The sequence below is a fragment of the Hypanus sabinus genome, chromosome 20 (genome assembly GCF_030144855.1).
Source record: "Hypanus sabinus isolate sHypSab1 chromosome 20, sHypSab1.hap1, whole genome shotgun sequence".
Classification (NCBI taxonomy): Eukaryota; Metazoa; Chordata; class Chondrichthyes; order Myliobatiformes; family Dasyatidae; genus Hypanus; species Hypanus sabinus.
In genome coordinates, this window is record NC_082725.1 from 40,753,428 (window position 1) to 40,774,980 (window position 21,553).

Here is a 21,553-nt window from a genome sequence, read left to right on the forward strand (position 1 = left end):
ATCACCCTTCAGTACCAACCCCCAGAAGGACACAAGATGCACTTCTTCCATAAGATTGGAGGCCGGCACTAATTAGTGCAGACCAACTTGTAGTGACTCATTCACTTATGAAAACGTGACAAAGAAGCAATGATGCAGTCATCAGTGGCTTATACTGCAGTCAATGATACAAGCAATATTATTTGCTGCCAATGGGTTAGATCACAGGTTAACTTTGTACTACGATCTAAGCACCTCTTCTTGAGGACTTCTGCTGCCACTCCTGCACGTCATTGTTTGGGAATTAAAATTCATGATTTTGTTTCTTTGTTACACCCCAAAACACAAGAAAGCTGTTCTGCAGTTTACAAGGAAAATGCTGTATTGTTCAACCTCTAATTGGTGGGAGATCTGAGATTATTATCGATCATACACTGCTTTTCAACATACATCTTTCATTTCAAGTAATTGAATCCTTTGCCTGAGAGAAATATTTGACAAAGAAGTTTTCAAGTTAATGATAATTGAGAGTATAATCCAAGCAGGCAGATGAAGTGGAAAAGAATGGTCTGGATGTTTGCACCATGCAGCAAAAAGGAATTTTTGATTCAATGTCAAAGCATCAGCATTACATCGTATACTTGTATACTTGTACAGCTCTATGTAAGTATTTACATGATTTCAAATATGCATATATAGAAGGATGGAGTTTCCCCTTTTAGAAGTGATGGAAGCAGACAATATAGTTCTGAAACTAGTTCAACAGTATCTTACAACTGAACATGCTTCTCTGCTAACAACTCATACAAAAGAATTTAATTAACCTGATGTAACGGTTCATCACATCCTATGCTCAGTCACACCTTAACATATTCTGGTGCGTTTTACAATAGTGAATTTTTTAGACATGAGTTTTCACATTCCTTTTTTGTGTCAAATCTGTTGGCATTTCCTCCACAGCCACCATACCAGAATCGTTCACAGCCCCTTTCGTTGTCAAAGAACCACTTGATGGTGTAATTATGACAGAGCCCTGTCTCCTGCTTCAATGTACACATATCTGCAAAGAAAAGAAACAGGTCATGCTGATGAATGAGATAAAATATGAAAATATATAGAGAATGCCTACCTTAAAGTTTTGTTAAATGCTGCTTCATTATACAGAAGCAAAATTAACCTGAAATACTCTAACTCACCCTAAAATTAACCTTTATTCTAAACATGCATTTAAAATATATTTTGAGAATACCCTTTTTCAATGAACAAACGGAGGATTTTTGCTGATTTAATGTATTTTACTTTGTGATACCTATGGACTACTCAATTAGTAGATAATTCCAAAGAATACTTCAGGGAATATTAGTTCTCTAAAATGTTAATTTTTGCACTATGTGATGCTGAACAAAGAGTGGCTGATTGTACCTTTCTTCTGGATTGTGGGGTGTTAATGGTACATCAAAGTTTGACCTGGATGTAAAGATATCAGTCTTCCAAGTCTGGATTGAAGGGGAAGTGGATCTAACATTGCAGAAGTAGCAGAGAATAGTCTTAAGTTGCATGATAGCAAAGGAAGGAATTAGATTAATTGAACATTACTTAAAAGTGGTTGCCCTTTGGTTGAAATACAAAGGGTAGGCTAGATTCTTTCCAGAAAATTAGCAGTTAAGTGAACAGTCCTGACACTAGAATAATATCAAGGACAGAGGTTCAATAGAACAGATTGCATTACTTGGTCAGTTGTGCAGGAACTGGTGAAGAAAAACAGCTGGTTGATGCAGAAAGGATGTAACCCTAAGGGATGTTCTGTGGTGACCTTTAGTTTTCTGATTATGTGTCACTGCAATGTACCTGGAGGCCATTTATATCCAGTAGAATTCTGCACCAGCTTTGTCAAATCAGTAACTTTCTGTTAAATGTAACAATTTCTGCTCCTGGCCCCCTTCCCTGAACTGAAATTGCCCTCCAGTTCCAAATCTCTGAACATCTGAGTTCTATTCTTACCGTTGAATACATCTACATGGAGCGCTGTCACAGGAAGCCAGCATCTATCTTCAAACACCACCACCACCCAGGTCTTGCTCTCTTCTTACTATTGCTCTCAGGAAGAAGGTACAGGAGCCACAGGATGCACACCACCAGGTTCAGGAAGAGTTAATACCCCACAACCATCAGCTCTTGAACCAGAGGGGATAACTTCACTTGCCCTATCAATGAACTGCTCCCTCAACCAATGGACTCACTTTTTCATGTGAGTATTAGTGCTAAATCTTCACTGGAAAAGTTTTTGTCAAGGCAGCTGCAGGTCTAGGACACCCACCATGTGAAAAAGCTAAATCATATATTATTTTTACAGATATTGAAAGGAATTGTAGCTATTGAATGTGTTAGACTTCATGTGCACGTTTATCACAAGCCTGAATTGTGCCATCTGCCAGCTGCTGAATAAATTGTCACCATAAAGTATAACCTTAGCTTACACAGCACATACTTGAGAAGTACAGTTACACAGCAACATATATTTAGCAGCAAACTAGCATCTGCTCACGCTTGTAAATTTGGAACAAGTTCCCAAACTGTTAAAAACAACCTCCAGTGCTCCAAGCCCTAACATGTTATGAAGATGTACCTTTAAAAATCTTTGACCATGCTCTTCCCTCACTGTTATTATCAGAAAGGAGGTACAGGGGCCTCAGGTCCCACACAGTTAACCCCTCAACCATCAGGCTCTTGAACCAGAGGAGATAACTTCATTCACCCAACATTGAACTGATTCCACAACGTATGGACTTACTTTCAAAGACTCTACATCTCATATTCACAGTATTTATTGCTTATTTATTATTATTATTTTGTTTTTTTTTCTTGTTTGTACAGTTGTCTTTTGTACATTGGGTATTTGTCCATTTTTGTTGTGTGTGGTTTTTCATTGATTCTGTAGAGTTACCTTGTATTAACTGTGAATGTCTACAAGAAAATAAATTTCAGTGTAGCATATGATGATGAATGCTACTTTGAATTAAATTTACTTTGAAGTTTTGACTTTGGGAGCAGCTGAGGGAAATAGATCTTTGTACTTCTAGATTCTATACAAGTTCCTGTTCTAATATTTTGAAGCTGCAATGGCCTCACTCAAACATGGGGTGGCACTGTGACACATCTAGTCCAACAACTCACAATACACACAAAATGCTGGAGCAACTCAACAGGTCAGGCAGCATCTTGGAAAAGAGTACAGTTGACGTTTTGGGCCAAAACCCTTCGGCAGGACTGGCAAAGGGTTTCGGCTTGACAAGTCGATTGTACTTTTTTCCCAGATGCTGCCTGGCCTGCTGAGTTCTTCCAGCACTTTGTGTGTGTTGCTTTGATTTCCAGCATCTGCGGATTTTCTCTTGTTTGTAGTAGAACAGCTGACTTGTACCTGCAGAACTCCAGTTTCAATCTTGTGCTATGCTGTGGTCATAGACTTTGCACATTCTTCTTGTGAGAGTTTGGGTTTCCTTCGGGAACTCTGATTTCCCATCTCATGTCAAAAACATGCAGATTTAGTAGGTTGTTAGCCACCCTAAAATGGCCCATCTCCTTAGGTGGTGTTACAACTTAATGAGGGAAAGATGGGTTTGGATTAGTCAAGGTTAGTTCACACTTGATGCTCATCATGGACCCAGTGGCCTTCAGGTTCCTTTCTATGCTGTATGCTATGACACAAAACCTGTACAAATTCATATACATACAGAGAGCACTATCAGTAGACAGTGCACCTGTCCGTAGTCATAGTTGAGTACTAGTCATTATATTTCTCTTCACCTACCAGAAATGTTGCTGTAACTTTGGGGATTCTCGGAGTCATTCATAACAACCAACCTGCAATGAAGAAGCAATGACTTAGTCACAGAAAGTTCCCATTAACATTGCACAAGATCTATAAGCACCATAGATGTCAGTGAAACATACAACTGTAAATTAATAGGTGGCTCCTCTTCTGCTTCTTTCACAGTCTCCTGAGCTTTTATTCCTTTGCATTCCATCACAAGATCTGAAGGGGGATAGCTGTTGATTCCAGCTGTAAAATAAATAAAAAGCTTTAAGCAAACTCCACTATCTCAGTCAAAGAAAAAATAGTTGGAATATCTTTGTTAGTTCTCCCAAAAGACTGACACCACCCTGGAAGAAAATGGCACTTCTTCAGAATTTTCACTGTAGTTAGATGGCTGAGGAGGAATCTCCAGTTAAACTATCCACAAAATACTTTTAATCATTTACTGTGGCTTCCAAGAATTAAATCAGTCATTAAAGGATAATACCCATTTGCAACTAATGATGAAGTAATCAATCTTTGGAGACCATTGTTTTTGCATTAGAATTCTCTCTCCAGTTTCTTTTGTTCATATCCATTCTACTATTTTGAAATTTGTAAGCCGTTAAACCATTCTAATTTTCTCATGGTGTTTCTTATAATGAAGTGTGATCAGTCATGGCACAATGTAGGTCAGGGGGCTGAAGGTGAACTTTACTGTGCTTCTGTTAATGATCCCCAGTGTACATAGAACTGAGTCATTCTACAGACGAGGTGGCTACCTGTTGTTTCAGTTTTCATCCTGAAAGACTCCTGGGCAATTGGGGCTGACTGTGGTAAACAAAAGATATTGAATATTTTATCAGAGATGGCTCCTACTTATTCAGAGATAGGTTTAGAACAAGGAAAGATGACATTCAATAAAATATAAAAGTAGAGTGTATATTGAACTTCTTACAGATTGCTGGTTTATATCTGATGATTGTGGAGGAACTCAGGGAAGAATTAATAAAGGAGTAAACTACAGATTTTCCTAATTTAGTGAGAAAAGGAATAATTGGGGCAACTGATTTTTGAACTAGTAAGTGCAAAAACATCTAATTTTCTTGTTTTTAATTACTATTGCTTGCCCACAGGTTAATCATCCCATGGCAGAATGGTAGACTGAGACATGCACGAAGACTGAGGATATCATTGACATCAGAGTCACGTTACACAATGCTGCCATCCAGTGTTCCATCAGTGGAATGGCAGATTGCATTGCCCGGGGACGGTACCATCAATTTGAGGAACTAGTCGCTCACAGTCTTGGACTATATACATACTTTCTGGCATGACTATGTTTTTTTATCCCTCACTATTTGAATGTGTTGTGTATGTTTTGCACCTTGGCCCCAGAAGAACACTTCCTCGTTCGGAAGCATCCATATATGGTTGCCTGATAATTAAACTTGATTTAACTTTGACTTGAACGAATGAGTGGCACACTGGATAGGATGGCTTTCTTTTGTATACTGCAACTTTTGAATGGGGAAATCTAATAGCTGTTATCAGGTAAATTTAGCACCACTTCAAGGTCTTTTAAAGACACTTTACTCCACACAAGATAAGCTACAAGATATACCAGTTAGTTGAGTGGTGTCATAGCAACAACCTTGCACTCAACGTCAGCAAGACCAGAGAGCTGATTGTGGACTTCAGGAAGGGTAAGACAAGGGAACACAAACCAATTCTCATAGAGGGATCAGAAGTGGAGAGATTGAGCAATTTCAAATTCCTGTGTGTCAATATCTCTAGAACCTAACTTAGATGCAACATATCAATGTAGCTATGAAGAAGGCAAGTCAGCAGCTATACTTCACTAGGAATTTGAGGAGACTTGGTTTGTCAACTAAGACACTTAAAAACTTCTACAAATGTACCATGGGGAGCATTCTGACTGACTGCATCACTGTCTGGTATGCGGGGGGGGGGGGGGGGAGGATTCTATTGCACAGGATCAAAATAAATTGCAGAAGCTTGTAAAATTAGTCAGCTCTATCATGGGTACCAGCTTCTGTAGTTTCCAAGACTTCTTCAAGGAATGCTGCCTTAGGAAGGCAGGCAGCACCCATCATTAAGGAACCCACCACCCAAAACATATCCTCTTCACACTGTTACTCTCAGGAAGGAGGTATAGAAGCCTGAAGACGCCTGCTCAGTGATTCAGGAACAGTTTCTTCCCCTCTGCCATCCGATTTCTAAATTGACTTTGAACCCATGAGTGCTATCTCACTACTTTTTTTTTTTATCTCTGTTACTGTAAAGTACATATTTTAACTTAACTACTTAGTAGACATATATATCCTTAAAGTAACTCAGTTTTATTCTCTTTATTTATTTATCATGAATTTCATTGTACTGCTGCTGTAAGCTTAACAAATTTGATGACATATGCAAGTGGTCTTAAATCTGACTCTGAAGTAATTATCTCATTGGATTCAGAGTCTGATAAGTGTATGACTTCTGTTTACTGAAATAAGTGGATTTCTGAGGAACCCATGCCTTCTATCTTTTTGCTTTCCCTCTCAAGTTTTGATTGTTGTATTAAATAAACAGGAATGACCAGATCTGCATGGGTGAGAAATCATTGATTATTTGTTACATGATGGCTAATTTTCTTTTAAATAACAAGCTCTTGCTTCACACAAACATTTTTTGGGTTCTCTTGTGCAATCCAATCATTTTAGTATCCTAAAAGTGTTCCACACTTCTATACAATGACACATTTTGATTAATTAAGGATATGTGTAAGATGCAAGGCCATTGCATTTTCTGATTGATTTTGGTTGCTTGTTTAGGTTGAAATATTTGTGCTGTAATAACTGCAAAGAATTTATTTATTTCCTCTTAATATTACTGGGTCATATCATGTATTTATACTCATTAAGTACCAGGTATGAATAGTCCAAAGTATCTAATTTTTTACTGCAAGCTTCTTCCAAGGTTGCCACTTACTTGCCAAGGTTTTCAGAAAAGCCACAGCAAACTTTTGTGCATATTCTATTTCAGTGTCCAAGGCTTTGTCCAGATAAACTAAATGTTGCTCAGAAGGAAAACTAACAAACTCTTCCAGAAATGTTGCGTTCGCTACCTCTCCGAGGACCAAAGCAAACACTGCAAGGCCTTTACATTTAGCTTCATGTGCTACTTCCAGTAACTTCTTATCATCCATGTTTCTTTCGCCTGAAACTATTGTAAAGATAACCTTGTGAGTCTGCTGTTTGGTGAAATTTGAGAAGAAATTTTTCAGGCTCCAATCAATGGTGCTGCTGATGCCAGTGGAGTCCTCTGGTGGACTGACTGAGTCTTGAATGTGCCTCTTCTTTAGTGTTTTTGTATTGTAATCCAAAATTGCAAATTCCAGTTCGTGTGGATCTTTCCCATATCTGAGTGTATAGTTTGGAGAGTTTTGTACAATAGCCACTCTGGGATGAAGTTCAGACACCTTTGGTTCTTCGGAACTTAAAAATGTGTTAACCATAGAACTCAAGAAATGTTGCACAGCTTCTGAATGCATGGGTTGCATTCCTTCTGAATTCTCCACAACAAAAGCTAAATCCAGATTCATGGGAATAAGAGATGGCTGTACAGTTCCCAGACACAGAGCTTTTGGTTCGCATTTATCTGTAAAAGAAAAAAATAAGAATGTCTGTTTTGTTTCACTGTATTTTCCTTTATGAATTTGTTTAACTTACTTCACTGAAGCATTACAAATGATTTTGCTTCATTATATTCTGATGTTAATGTGGAGTCAAATTCGCCTTTGGAATAAAACAAAGTGAAACTTAAAGGAGGAAAAAGAAACAGCTTATTTCTCTACAAGCTGGCCATGAACTTGGTTTCTCGGTGTAAAGCAAATTATTTATAATGTTTAAGCATATCCCCCACAACCAGTGGTTACAATTGATGGATTGCTTTCCATGGTACTGAATGTTAATACAAATACCTCCAGCCTTTAGAGATTTCTAATGCATAATTAAAGAGTCGGACATTCAATTCTGTGGTGCTGCCCTCTCACTACGGGAGCACAGTCCTGTTTTCAGTACCTAATCCTGTAGTTGGGTTTGATCATTTTATATTAGCTAGTATTAAAAAGGTTGGCAAATTACTGGAACATTGAAATTATGAGATGCTGATTTAGTTGATTTTAGTTAAGATAAAGGTAGAGATATTACTGCTGATCCAAAAGCCTTAGAATAGTGAGGATAAAATTGTTAAAATAAAAGGATGGGTACATAGATGTGAGGCACACTACAACAAATTCCTATTTTTGGGTAGAGTTCAAGAAAATGATGGCTTAAGAAAAAAAGGAGAAAAACTACTTCAAGGATTCCGAAAAAGATAATGTGTCTGTTTCTTTCTGAATTCAGTCTAATGTAAGGCACGATCATAAAATGTTAGAATCAATCCTCACAGATGATGATTGAAACAAATAGCGTTTATCAAGATTCAAGATTGTTTAATGTCATTTCCAATACACAAGTTAAAGGAGAACAAAATAATTGTCAGATTCTCAGCTTATCTTTCACAATTCCAGCAAGCGTATTTTCCAATACTTCTGAATAAGTTAAATAAGTTTGAATTTAATAAGTTTGAATGCAAGAAATCTCTCATACTGTAATTCTGTTACCATCATACCAAGGCAAAGTATGCACTGGGCGACCCTGCTTAACAGCTTCTTGGATTCTTGTTGCAGCTTTGGCAGTACAACCACTCCCCCTGAATCTTCAGTATCAACCTTAGTTAAATGAATAGAAAGAAATATACGATTCAGGAAAAAAAGCATTTATCAGTTTGATAATAGTATAAGCAAATTTCTTTTACTCCATTAATAGATTGTCAGAATAGAAAACCATAAATTTCAGGTTACTACAATTAATTATTTAATGTATTTCAATCTAAGTTAAAATAATTACTCAGTAAAGTATGCAGAATACTTAGTAAACTGATTAGTAAATTGTTATACATCAATGCAAGATACTATTTTGGGAATAAAATGCAAGTTTCTTTGCAAAATTCAAAATTTCTACAGAGATTCCACCATAAGCAACAGATAGAGATCTTATGAATGCATGCCACGAAACTGGTTAATGACTTTAAAGACATCGGTCATGTATTATGTACCCACTGTAGCTTCCATGTAGCAAAATAGAAGGTTTATCTCCTGTGCCCTTTATGAGTGTGCTATGTGTAAGGGATTGTGGAGATGGGGCAGGGATTAGGACTAGTGCAGGAAATGGCAGTGACATTTTAAAGGCAGAAAAATTGAGAGCTGGGTGGCAGGTTGGGAATCATAAAGGAAGGCATGGTCATTAACTTGAGGAGATAAATGGCATTGCAGAATGGTTTGGCAAACAGGATGATGTTAGTTGGGAGGGGTTTAAAGGGCAAATACAGCAATGGAAGTCTGTGGTTGTTGAGGGGTTAATTATTGGTAAGGTACATTGCTGACAGATTGAGGGCAGATTTAGGAAAGGTTCACATGCCTGAAAAGAAGGTCACGGTATGGGATGATGGCTGGTAAATTAGATAATCCGAGGGGGGGCAGGATAAGTAAGGTACTTATAGGAGCCTGCTTAAAGTGGGTTCCATGATTGGCTTTAAGTCAAACTGAAACTGTATTCATTAACTTCAGTAGCCTGTATGTACCATGTTCATAAAGGTATCTGTGAGAAAGTACCAGAAAGCTGTCTGAGTGGAGTAACCGGAGGATGCAGAATTAAAATAACTGAGAAATGAACTCGAGGTGTACAACAAAACCACAGTAATCCACCTTCTGGTTGTTGGGGAATCCAGATGGCTTGGCATTCGGGTCACCAGGACCCCATTCTCACCGATCCTGTAACACACCAAAGCCTCAGTTCCCACACACCCTTTAAACTCACTGAGCTTCTTGAACAACATCTTAAAGCAATTGAATTAAACGTACGTTGAAGTGTAAATGTTAATAATATCCAATCATCTGGAAAGTATGCCAATATGGCATAACAAGCCCTGAGCATGTGGATTAAGAAGGTTGTACTGTGATTGGAAGTCTACATTTCTTTACACATGTCATTGAAGTGGCTTCATTAATAATTTCAAAAATGAGATTTAAAACTTGAAAATTCCAAGAGAAGCAGAACAGACTAAAGAAATAGAAAGATATTTTTTTTAAATTGAGCATGCAGTAACAGCTTCCCAAATTACTATCACTAACATGAAAGACATCAACACTGAATGTTCCAGTTACTAGTGAAGGGATGGCAATAATTCTGAAATTAATCTGGCCATAAAGGTTTGCTTGGCCTTGCCTTACTTTCCAAAATGGATCAGTGACATCAAGCAAACTGAGCAGCCAATCAAAATGATGACTTTAAACTCTGTAACAGGAGTAAGCTATTCCGTCTCTTGGGCGTCCTTTAACATTCACTTAGATCGAGGCTGATCAGCCACAGAAATCTACACACCCTCGTTTCCCTCTAACCTTTAATACTTAATTATTAAAAACATACCTTGTTCTTAGTGTTACTAATTGAACCAGAATGAATTGCTGTTTACAGAAGTGATTTCCAACCTCTATCACTAGAACTATTTCCTTATTGTCTTACCTCAAGCCCTGGCCCTAACTGTAGACTACATCCTCTACAACACAAATTCAATTATTTACGATCTGACCGTTTGCAGATCTTGATACTTCAGCATCTGCTCAAAAGAAAGTGTTCGCTACATTCCCTTCCGAAGCCCCAGGGCCTGAACTGAGCCTGATTCCTCCATTTCTTTCCATTCACTTGGTTGCCGGTTCCTCACTTCCTTCTGACTTAACTGGGTCCTGCTCCCCATGTTTCCTTTCAATTTGCTGGGGCCCTGGTTATGCACTCTCTTTCAACTGCTTCATGCACTTCCTTTAAGTTTACCTGTTTCATTATGAAAGTTATTATAATAGTGTAATTAAAAAAAATGTGAAGTAAAATATGTTGAGATATTGCTTTGGCATAACAATTCCAAATCTGGTATCACAATGTCCCAAAGTTGCTGAATTATTGGAGCTCTACCATCATCCTAGACTCCCAAAGCAAACAAGCATGTGAAGAGTAATTCCTTTTAATGACATCTTCAACATTTTGGTGAAAGTAAGATAAAGTTTGGAATGTAAGCAATGGATTGAGTGAAAATCTGAAACCTCAAGCTTTCATTAAAAATTGAAATGCTTTATAATTAGAATTATGTTTTTGAGTATTATTTTGAGAGACTTGCACCATACATCAAACTAGTTTTTCAAGGCAAGAGGGATTCTTCAGAAGTAATTAACACTCAGCACAATATTAAAACAAAACATTCAAATATGCTTGGTGTTTTCATTAGAGTTTAAACTTAGAATCAATAGCAAAAAGTTAAAGTTCACATCAAGTCACTGCTCAAAGACTGCAATGTGATAAGTTGTTTGTAGTTCTATGCGTATTATTTCCATAAGTTTATAATAACTATAATAAATTTTGACAGTGAAGTCTGACATCATTGCAACCAGCAACTCCAGGAAATGCAGCAAGCTTCTATATATTTTTGCTTTTAACTGTATTTTGATCTTGGCATTAATGTTTGTCATATGAATTAGTCCACTTTAGAAAAAGAGGGCTGAGGAATTCCATATAAAGGAGTTAAGATATCAATACTAACAACAAAATGTAGGGCAGATACAGATATATCCTTTTTACTGCATGGAAAGATTGGCCTTCTACATTACTTCAAATGTCATGGTTAAATACTCATTGTACACACTGTAAGGAGAGATCCAAATAGGGAAACAACTTTCTTACTTGAAAAGTTTGCTCCACTTCAGGAATGTTTTTGAATGAGAGGATAACTGGCGTGATATTTGCAGTACTGAACTGTTTAGCAGCAGTAGCAATAGACCTCATGTCTTTGGATGCTCCATTAGTAAGAAAGACGGCGATTTTCTTCACAAGGACACCATTACGAACGCGTTTAAAAGTATTTCTGACCACAGACTGCATACTTTTGCCCATATTCCGTTTCTTGCTTGATCGCTCATGACCCAGTTCTTCAATTTTTTTCAGAAGTGGCTGCTTTTTCCTAAAATCTGAAAATCGAATGTAAGGCTTTGCTTCAATATGGTACGTAAGGACAGCCACGCGGGCCCCTGTCGGACAGTTGTTTTCAGCGATATTGATGTCATTCAGCAAATTAATCACAATTTTCTTCATCCTTTCAAACACAGGAGGAGTGACATCTGAAGAGGAGTCCAGAGCAAAGGCCAACTCCGTCGGGTAGGCCGGGCATGCTCCACTTGCTGCAAGAATGAACAAGCAATGAGTCAATAAGGACATCATTTAATTAATAGATTTAATCTATGGTTGTGGTAATAATCAATGAAGCTTACTTACTTGCTGAACAGCAAGCTGGAGGAAACAAAGTAATGAAGAGAATTAATACAAAATAAGAAGCGAATGAGGACATGTTATTAAACTTCCTTTAATTTTTTTACACATTAACTCATAGAGTTAGACAGCATGGAAACAGGCCATTTGCCCCATATCAACTATGTCATCCGAAGTCTCATGCTTAGCTAGTCCCATTTGCCCACATTTAGCCTATATTCTTGTAAGCCACATATCTACATCCACATATCTGTCCAAATGTTTTGTAAATGTTGCAATTGTATCCACCTCTACCAATTCCTTTGATAGCTTGCTCCATAATACCCATCACGCTCTGCGTGATAAACCTAACTCTCAAGTATCCTTTTAAATCTTTCCACTTACTTCTTAAAACCTATGCCCTCAAGTTTTAGATTTATAGCAATTCAAAAGATGTAAGTTAACTAAACCTTAGCTCTCCATAGTTCCTCTTCTGGTTAGAACCTGGTGCAAGTTGTTAGGGATATCTCCATAGATGCAATATCAGGAAATAGTCCCAACTCCATAAATGCAGGCTTCCTGCACTTTGAGAGACCTGGACTTCTGATGCCAAACAGGTTTTTGTGAAAGAGAGCACCTTCTCCCTGATCTGATGTTCTTCCCTGACTGATTGCTCTATAAATGTGGCAGTGAGTTCCAGCAGGGATTAAAAGCATAGAGTACCTCCCCTTTAAGAAATGTAGGCTTGATTTAAGCAGATGGCCATTTTTAGCAGGAACATTTGTTCCTGAAATCGTTGCTTGCAAGTGTGTGCCAACGTGAAACTCCACATGATCGGTACTAATTAAATGCACAAATTATTGCACGAGCTGCACATGTGATATCTGTGTGCCTGGTGAGGTCTTGTGACAAACTGACCGAGTCCTTACGAACCCCATCCTTTCCGAAAAACTTTGAAATTCCATCCCTTTGCTTTAAGGGAGCCTTTACATTTTGACACTGTGACAAAATCTGTTGGTTGGACTAGCAACTGCTTTTAAGTGTAATTGAAATTGAACCAACAGATTTGAAGCTTTTAATAAAGATACTCACGGCAGGTTGCTCGCACAGACTTTATAAGATCACATGGCTGTAATGAAATAATGGAATTTAAGACTTTAAGAGTATTAAACAAAATATATCAATTAATGTCAGCACTGTTAATTGTTCCTATGTATGGTTACCTACCGATATTGCTGCACCTGTTGGTCCCTTGAGGCCCTATAATGAACAAAAAGAAAGAGTTGTACTGCAAAACTGGATAATTCACCTATACTTTACAGAAGTAAGGGTGGAGTTCTGATTACTATCACTCATCTGTGAAAATTAAAGTTTCCAAACAAAAAAAGCAAAATTGATGGTATTTAAGTTGTTTCACCAAAAAAGTATCTGAGATATTTGCCCATGAAAAAGACATCATACGCTGTAACTTTCTATGGTTCTGTGAAGAGAGCTGGATTGACATCAGATACAAAGGCAGATTATCCTGATATCTAAGGGAAACTCTGGCTTTGGCAGTTTTAAGATCAAGGAAATGAAAGTCGTGAAAAAAAACAACCAAAATTTAGCAGTGACAATGTGGAAATGAAAATGTCTTTTCTGTTCTTGTTGGGGAACTGTGAGAAGATTTCTCTCAGCTGACAATTGAGACAATGCTTAATTTGGTTCAGATGTTTTTGTTCTTTCCCTACGCTTTCCAATTGCTTTATATATGTACGAAGGGTAATTGATAGGTTTGTGGCCAAAGGTAGAAGGAGTCAATTTTAGAAAACTTAGCATATTTATTCTTCAACTTAGTCCTCTCCTACAATTACACAGTTAGTCCCATGGTCGTGGAGCATACGGACCTTGGACCTCCAGAAAGTGCCCACAAATGGATGATTGATAAGTTTCTGGCCCAAGGTAGAAAGAGATGAGTTATTCAGCTCTCGTTACATGCACATACAGCTCTACTCTTTGAGTGATTATGCAAAAAGTTTGAAGTTAATAACTCAACAGTTAATAACTCATCAGGGGTGATTGATAGGTTCATGGCCTGTGGTAGAAGGAAATGAGTTATTAACTTCAAACTTTCTGCATAATCACTCAAAGACTAGAACTGCAAGTGCATGTAACAAGAGCTGAATAACTCATCTCCTTCTACCTTAGGCCACAAACTTATGAATCACCCATGCTGTGGACACTTTCTGGAGGTCCAAGATCCATATGCTCCATGACTGTTGGACTGAGTGTGTAAGTGTAGGAGGTGAAAAATAAATGCTCTAGATTTTCTAAAATTGACTCCTTCTACGTTAGGCCACAAACTTATCAATCACCCCTCGTACATTAAATTTGTATAGCTCCGGAGTGGCCATTGTGTCTAGAAGACCTCTGAACATGTAATGGATACTTTACCTATAAAAGTCTCTTAATTCTATCAGATGATGAACACACAGGCATTATCAGACAAAATAATATACACAAGAGATGCTGCTGTTGCTAGAAATCTTGAGCAACACACATTAAATGCTGGAAGAATTCAGCAAGTCAGGCAGCATCTTTGAAGAGGAGTTAAAAGGCAAAGTTTCCTGACTTCTGCTCTCTTTGTATCCAGATTGAAGGATCTCAGGCTGAAAGATCAACTGTTTATTTTCCTCCATAGATGCCGCCTGGCTCACTGAGTTCCTACAGCATTTTGTGTGTATGTGTATTGAATCAGAAAAGTGACTCATTTCCTTTACATTAACCGCATACCATTGTTTATCATTTTCACCTACCCCCCCCCCCTCCTCCTGTGCTAAAGGTGATGTTATATGATAGCCGCTAATAACTGGAGGAATATCTTCTCCATAGACAATGTCATGGTCAGAGTCACCTGACCATCATTGATACTCTCCTTCAGAATCACTGTACCTGAAGCAGTAAACCTTGCTCAAGCCTACTTCTATTCAGAGGATATAAACTTCAGTTGTTATTGGTATATTTTTGATGTAACTCCAGCTTGTAACTGTGCTTTCATGAAAACATACTAAGCTGCTTTGCAGACAGTGGGAAAAAAGGAGAACAAACTGAAAAAAGGTTATAAAATAAGGAGTGGCCAAAAGCTTATTAAGTTGCTGGTTGTAAGGAAGCTTTTAAGCAGGGAACTGAGATAAATAAACTTAGTAAAGGAAGTGGACTTATGGAACTTAGACAGTTTCAGGGACCAAATTTTAAAATTCAATGATTCACTGATTGCTGTTGAGTAATTATTTGAGATTTCATTTTCAACATATAACGGATGTGCAGGTAATGCAGCTGTATAATGCTCAATAAAGTAGTATTAACTTTGTACCAGTGATTGTAAAACACACCATGACAATTGTGTGAAATACTGGAGTATCAAGTGTAATGACAACTTGAAACTAAATAATCAAATATCTCACCATCTTACCTTTGGTCCAGGATTTCCTGTCACTCCCGACTCACCAATGTCACCAGGATCACCAGCATAACCCTGACAAGAATGAGCACGTCACATTAGTTTGGTGGAATCTTATCAAGGGAAAATTCACACCATTTTCATACTTCACTCTCTGGATAACAATTCACAAAAGGAAGTACTCAAAGCCCAGCCTCAGGGTTTGAGACCTGAACTATGGCTGGATTCACTATAGGAACTTGAGAGGATTGTGTTGTGCTTGCTCCGGGAGATAGTTGTGTTCCAGAGTCCATGAGAATGGTGAACAAGTGCTCACCCCTCATGGGAGGAAGAAGCAAAGCAAGTGCAGGAATCTGCTGGACACTTGACAGTCTCAGACATGCTTCAATCAGTAGGTATTCCTGGGGGAGGAGGGGTCTAATGCTGGTGTTCATGACAATGCTTTATTTGAGGGCAATCATTTTGCACAAGGGAGGAGAGGTCAATAGGATTCAATAGTTAAGGAGTTGGGGGGGACGTCACGTGATGACGTAGGATCGAGACGCTGGCACTCAGCCCTCCTGTAAAAAAGTTATTAAATTAATGTTTAAGTGAAGAAAAGTCAATCAATACTTTTTTAAGGTTACTCATAAACTACCCTGGATTGTTTTAAGCTATGCCTCATAAACAGAGGATGAAGAAAACTACTTCCGCAAAGACCGCTCAAGTTGGAACAGAATCAAGGCCTACTTCTACCGAAGAACCGCGGACTCAGGTACAACACACCACCGGTGAAACAGAACAGGAGACCGCGGCAGCATCGGCCATTTCTAAAGGAAAGGATCAACGAGAACTGTGCATGCGTAAAGGAACGAGTATGCACAAACGAGTGCAACCAGAACTACAAAACCCAGCAGCTACTGAAACCGACAGTGAAAGTGAGTCTGAGAGAGAGTCGGACTCTCTGGAAAAATCAGACGAAGATGGAGATGAAAGTTCCTCTGAAAATACAAAAAAAAACTTTGAGGCAAATAATGCATAAATTAGAAAAATTAAATGCATTAAAAGTAATTAAAGAAAAAAATAACAAAAATGGAGGCTATGTTTGATAAAATGACAAAGAAACAGGAAAAAATGGAAAAGAAAATTACAGATTTGGAAGTCAAAGTGGAAGAAATGGATGGAAGAATGAAGAAGATGGAAGATGATAATGATGCCTGGACATCAGAAAGAAAACAACTCGTGGGAAAAATTGATAAGCTCGAAAATTTTAGTAGACGCAACAATATTAAAATTGTTGGACTTAAAGAAGGTACTGAAGGAGAAGACCCAATAAATTTTTTTTCAAAAATGGATTCCTGAAAAATAGGAAATGGGAGAAGAAACTTCAATTGAGATTGAAAGGGTGCACAGAGCCTTAAGACCAAGATCTCAAGATGATCAAAATCCGCGATCAATTTTGATAAGATGTTTAGGATACCAGGATAAAGAAAAGATTTTTAAGGCGGCTGCCCAAGGTGCTAAAAGAAGAAAAGGTCCATTGATGATAGCAGAGAAACCAGTTCTTTTTTATCCTGATATAAGTTATAACCTTTTGAAGAAAAAAAAAATTCAATCCAGCTAAAAATGTTTTATGGAAAAAAAGGTTATAAGTTTTTAATGCGTCACCCAGCAACACTGATAATTTTTTTGGAGGAGGGAAAAAGATTTTTTCCTGATTATCGAGAAGCGGAGGTGTTCGCACAAAAACTCCCATCTCTTCGCTAATTAAACGTAGAGACTTTTAAATGTAATGGTTAAAGATGAAGACAGAGATAGCGAATGGAACTGATGGACATTTAAGGATGATATAAGGGAGAAAAGTAAAATTTTAGAAATAGTAACTGAGAATAGTATGTTTTATATATATATATACTTTTTATGTTGAGGGGGGGCTGGGGAGCTTTGCATCGGTTACTACAGGATTCACGTATGTAATCATGGTGATTGCCATGACCTGTACAATAGAGGGGGGTAATGTTGTGTTTTTTTTTTCTTTCACAACATTAGTAGGGGGGTATTTTGTTTTTTTCTTTATTTTCTATTTTTCTTCTATTCTTTTGCCTGGATGATTGGTGGGGACACACATAGCAACATGGAGACTTCTAAAAAGATTTCCCAGGATACAATGAAAGTTGAAAGATTAGGTTTTATTATAGATTGGAGTAACATAATTAAAAATAACGACCAATCTATAGAATTTTTTAAGTTTTAATGTTAATGGGCTTAATGGACCAATAAAAAGAAAAAGAATTTTAACATATATTAAAAAAATGAAAATAGATATAGCTTTCTTACAAGAAACTCATTTAACGGATATAGAACATCAGAAATTAAAAAGAGACTGGGTTGGAAATGTTATTGCAGCTTCATTTAACTCAAAGGTGAGAGGAGTAGCAATTTTGGTTAATAAAAATTTACCAATTAAAATACAAAATGTATTAACTGATTTGGCAGGAAAATATTTAATTATACATTGTCAATTTTTTTCAGAACTATGGACTCTTATGAATATTTATGCACCAAATGAAAATGATGTAAAATTTATACAGGAGGTCTTTTTGAATTTGGCTAACACACATGATAAAATATTAATAGGTGGAGATTTTAATTTTTGTTTCGATCCAGTTTTAGATAGATCAACAAAGGCTATTACAAAATCAAAAGTAGCAAAATTAACTCTATCATTGATGAAAGATTTAAATTTGATTGATATATGGAGAAGAATCAATCCAAAAGAAAGGGATTATTCATTCTATTCAAATAGACATAAAACATACTCAAGGATAGATTTTTTCCTATTATCAACAAATACTCAAGATAGAGTGAAAAATGTGGAATATAAAGCAAGAATATTGTCTGATCACTCTCCTTTAATAAAGACAATGATAATGATAGATAAAGAGGAATCAATTTATAGATGGAGATTTAATTCAATTTTACTAAAACGTCAAGATTTTTGTGATTTTATGAAAAAGCAGATTCAGTTCTTTTTAGATACAAATTTACATTCAGTTGATGATAAATTTATATTGTGGGAAGCAATGAAAGCATAGTTGAGAGGCCAGATAATAAGTTATACTTATAAAATTAAGAAGGAATATATGATAGAAATAGATCAATTGGAAAAAGAGATTATAAAATTAGAAAAAGAATCTCAAAGAAATATGACAGAAGAAAAACGAAGACAAATTATTAATAAGAAGTTAAAATATAATACACTCCAGACATATCGAACAGAAAAAACAATTATGAGAACTAAACAGAGATATTATGAACTAGGTGAAAGATCACATAAAGTTCTTGCATGGCAGTTAAAAACAGATCAGATTTCCAAAACAATAAATGCAATTCGAACAAAAGTGAATGAAATTACTTATAAGCCTCTAGAAATTAATGAGGCTTTTAAGAATTTTTATTCTGAGTTGTATAAATCAGAATCAAAGAATGTTGATGTTAAGATAGAAGAATTTTTATCACAAATAACTCTTCCAAAATTAAATACAGAAGAACAGAAGGGATTAGATACACCTTTTACATTGAAGGAAGTTGAGGAAGCTTTGGGATCACTTCAAAGTAATAAATCTCCAGGAGAAGATGGTTTTCCACCTGAATTTTATAAAAAGTTTAAAGATTTATTAATTCCTCCTTTTATGGAGTTAATATATCGCGGAAAGAACGCATAAACTTCCAGAATCTTTTTCAACAGCTATTTTAATAGTATTGCCAAAAAAAGATAGAGACCTTTTAAAACCAGCATCATATAGACCTATTTCTTTATTAAACACCGATTATAAAATAATAGCAAAAATCTTATCTAATAGATTATCTAAATGCTTACCAAAATTAGTGCATATGGATCAAACAGGATTTATCAAAAATAGACAATCGGCAGATAATGTAACCCGCTTATTTAGTATAATCCATTTAGCGCAAAAGAGGGAGGAAATGAGTGTGGCAGTTGCTTTAGATGCAGAAAAAGCATTTGATAGATTGGAATGGGATTTTTTATTTAAGGTATTGGAAAAATATGGATTAGGAACATCATTTATAAAATGGATTAAAACCTTAAATACTAATCCCAAAGCTAAAGTAGTGACAAATGGTCAAATTGTAACTACTTAAAAATGCAATTAAAAAAGTTTTCAAAAAAAAATAGTTAAGGAGTTTAATCAGCACCCTAACTCAATAAGTAGGATGGCCTAAGTCTGCTCCTATGTCTGATGATCTTTTTGTCAAAGCTACTTGATGAATACTTTGCTTCAGTATTCACTATGGAAAAGGATCTTGGCGACTTACAGCAGACTGAAAAGCTTGAGCATGTAGATATTAAGGAAGAGGATGTGCTGGAGCTTTTAGAAAGCATCAAGTTGGATAAGTCACTGGGACTAGATGGGATGTGCCCCAGGCTACTATGGGAAGTGAGGGAGGAGATTTGCTGAGCTTCTGGCAATGACCTTTGCATCATCAATGAGGACAGGAGAGTTTCTGGAGGATTGGAAAGTTGTGGATGTTGTTCCATTATTCAAAAAAAGAAGTAGGGATAGCCCAGGAAATTATAGACTAGTGAGTCTTACTTCAGTGTTGGTAAGTTGATGGAGAAGATCCTGAGAGGAAAGATTTATGAACATTTAGAGAGGCATAATATGATTAAGAATAGTCAGCGTAGCTTTGTCAAAGGCAGGTTGTGCCTTACGAGCCTGATTGAATTTTTTGTGGATGTGACTAAACACATTAAGGTAGAGCCGTAGATGTTAGTGTATATGGATTTTAGCAAGGCATTTGATAAGGTACCCCCATGCGAGGCTTATCGAGAAAGTAAAGAGGCATGGGATCCAAAGGGACATTGCTTTGTGGATCCAGATCTGGCTTATCTTCAGAAGGCAAAGAGTGGTTGTAGATGGGTCATATTCTGCATGGAGGTTGGTGACCAGTGGTGTGCCTCAGGGATCTGTTCTGGGACCCCTGCTCTTTGTGATTTTTTATAAATGACCTGGATGAGGAAGTGAACAGATGGGTTAGTAAATCTGCTGATGATACTAAGGTTGAGGGTGTTGTGGATAGTGTGGAGGGCTGTCAGAGGTTACAACAGAACATTGATAGGATGCAAAACTGGGCTGAGAAGTGGCAGATGGTATTTAACCCAGATAAGTGTGAGGTGGTTCATTTTGGTAGGTCAAGTATGATGACAGAATATAGTATTAATAGTAAGACTCTTGGCAGTGTGGAGGATCAGAGGATCCAAGTCCATAGGACACTCAAAGATGCTACGCAGGTGGACTCTGTCATTAAGAAGGCATATGGTGTATTGGCCTTTATCAATCATGGGATTGAGTTTAAGAGCCTAGAGGTAATGTTGCAGCTATATATGACCCTGGTCAGACCCCACTTGGAGTACTGCACTCAGTTCTGGTTGCCTCACCACAGGAAGGATGTGGAAACCATAGAAAGGGTGCAGAGGAGATTTACAAGGATGTTGCCTGGATTGGGGAGCATGCCTTACGAGGGTAGGTTGAGTGAACTCAGCCTTTTCACCTTGGAGCGACAGAGGATAAGAGATGACCTGATAGAGGTGCTCAAGATAATGAGAGGCATTGATCGTGTAGATAGTGGGAGGCTTTTTCCCAGGGCTGAAATGACTAGCACGAGAGGACACAGTTTTGAGGTGCTTGGAAGTAGGTACAGAGGAGATGTCAGGGTAAGTTTTTACATAGAGAGTGGTGAGTGCCTGGAATGGGTTGCTGGCAATGGTACTGGAGGTGGATATGATAGGGTCTTTTAAGAGACTCCTGTATGGCTACATGGAACATAGATTATGAGTAAAGCCTAGGTACAGTAGTTCTATGGTGGGGACATGTTCAACACAGCTTTGTGGGCCAAAGGGCCTGTATTGTGCTGTAAGTTTTCTATGTTTCTAAGTTACAG

General features: G+C 37.3%; 1 protein-coding gene across 1 annotated transcript in view; it reads right to left on the minus strand.

Annotated features, from left to right (window-relative positions):
- Nucleotides 1-343: 343 nt before the first annotated feature.
- Nucleotides 344-21,553, minus strand: part of LOC132378453 (collagen alpha-3(VI) chain-like) — an 83,654-nt gene continuing 62,444 nt past the window's right edge. The window contains exons 21-30 of the mRNA XM_059945380.1: nucleotides 15,623-15,685; nucleotides 13,399-13,431; nucleotides 13,264-13,300; nucleotides 12,199-12,213; nucleotides 11,611-12,104; nucleotides 8,453-8,552; nucleotides 6,770-7,438; nucleotides 3,931-4,039; nucleotides 3,788-3,840; nucleotides 344-1,039 (exon numbers count right to left, since the gene is read on the minus strand). Of these exons, the coding sequence (XP_059801363.1) occupies nucleotides 864-1,039; nucleotides 3,788-3,840; nucleotides 3,931-4,039; nucleotides 6,770-7,438; nucleotides 8,453-8,552; nucleotides 11,611-12,104; nucleotides 12,199-12,213; nucleotides 13,264-13,300; nucleotides 13,399-13,431; nucleotides 15,623-15,685 (1,749 nt within the window). The 3' untranslated portion in view covers nucleotides 344-863. The remainder of the gene's footprint in view (nucleotides 1,040-3,787; nucleotides 3,841-3,930; nucleotides 4,040-6,769; nucleotides 7,439-8,452; nucleotides 8,553-11,610; nucleotides 12,105-12,198; nucleotides 12,214-13,263; nucleotides 13,301-13,398; nucleotides 13,432-15,622; nucleotides 15,686-21,553) is intronic.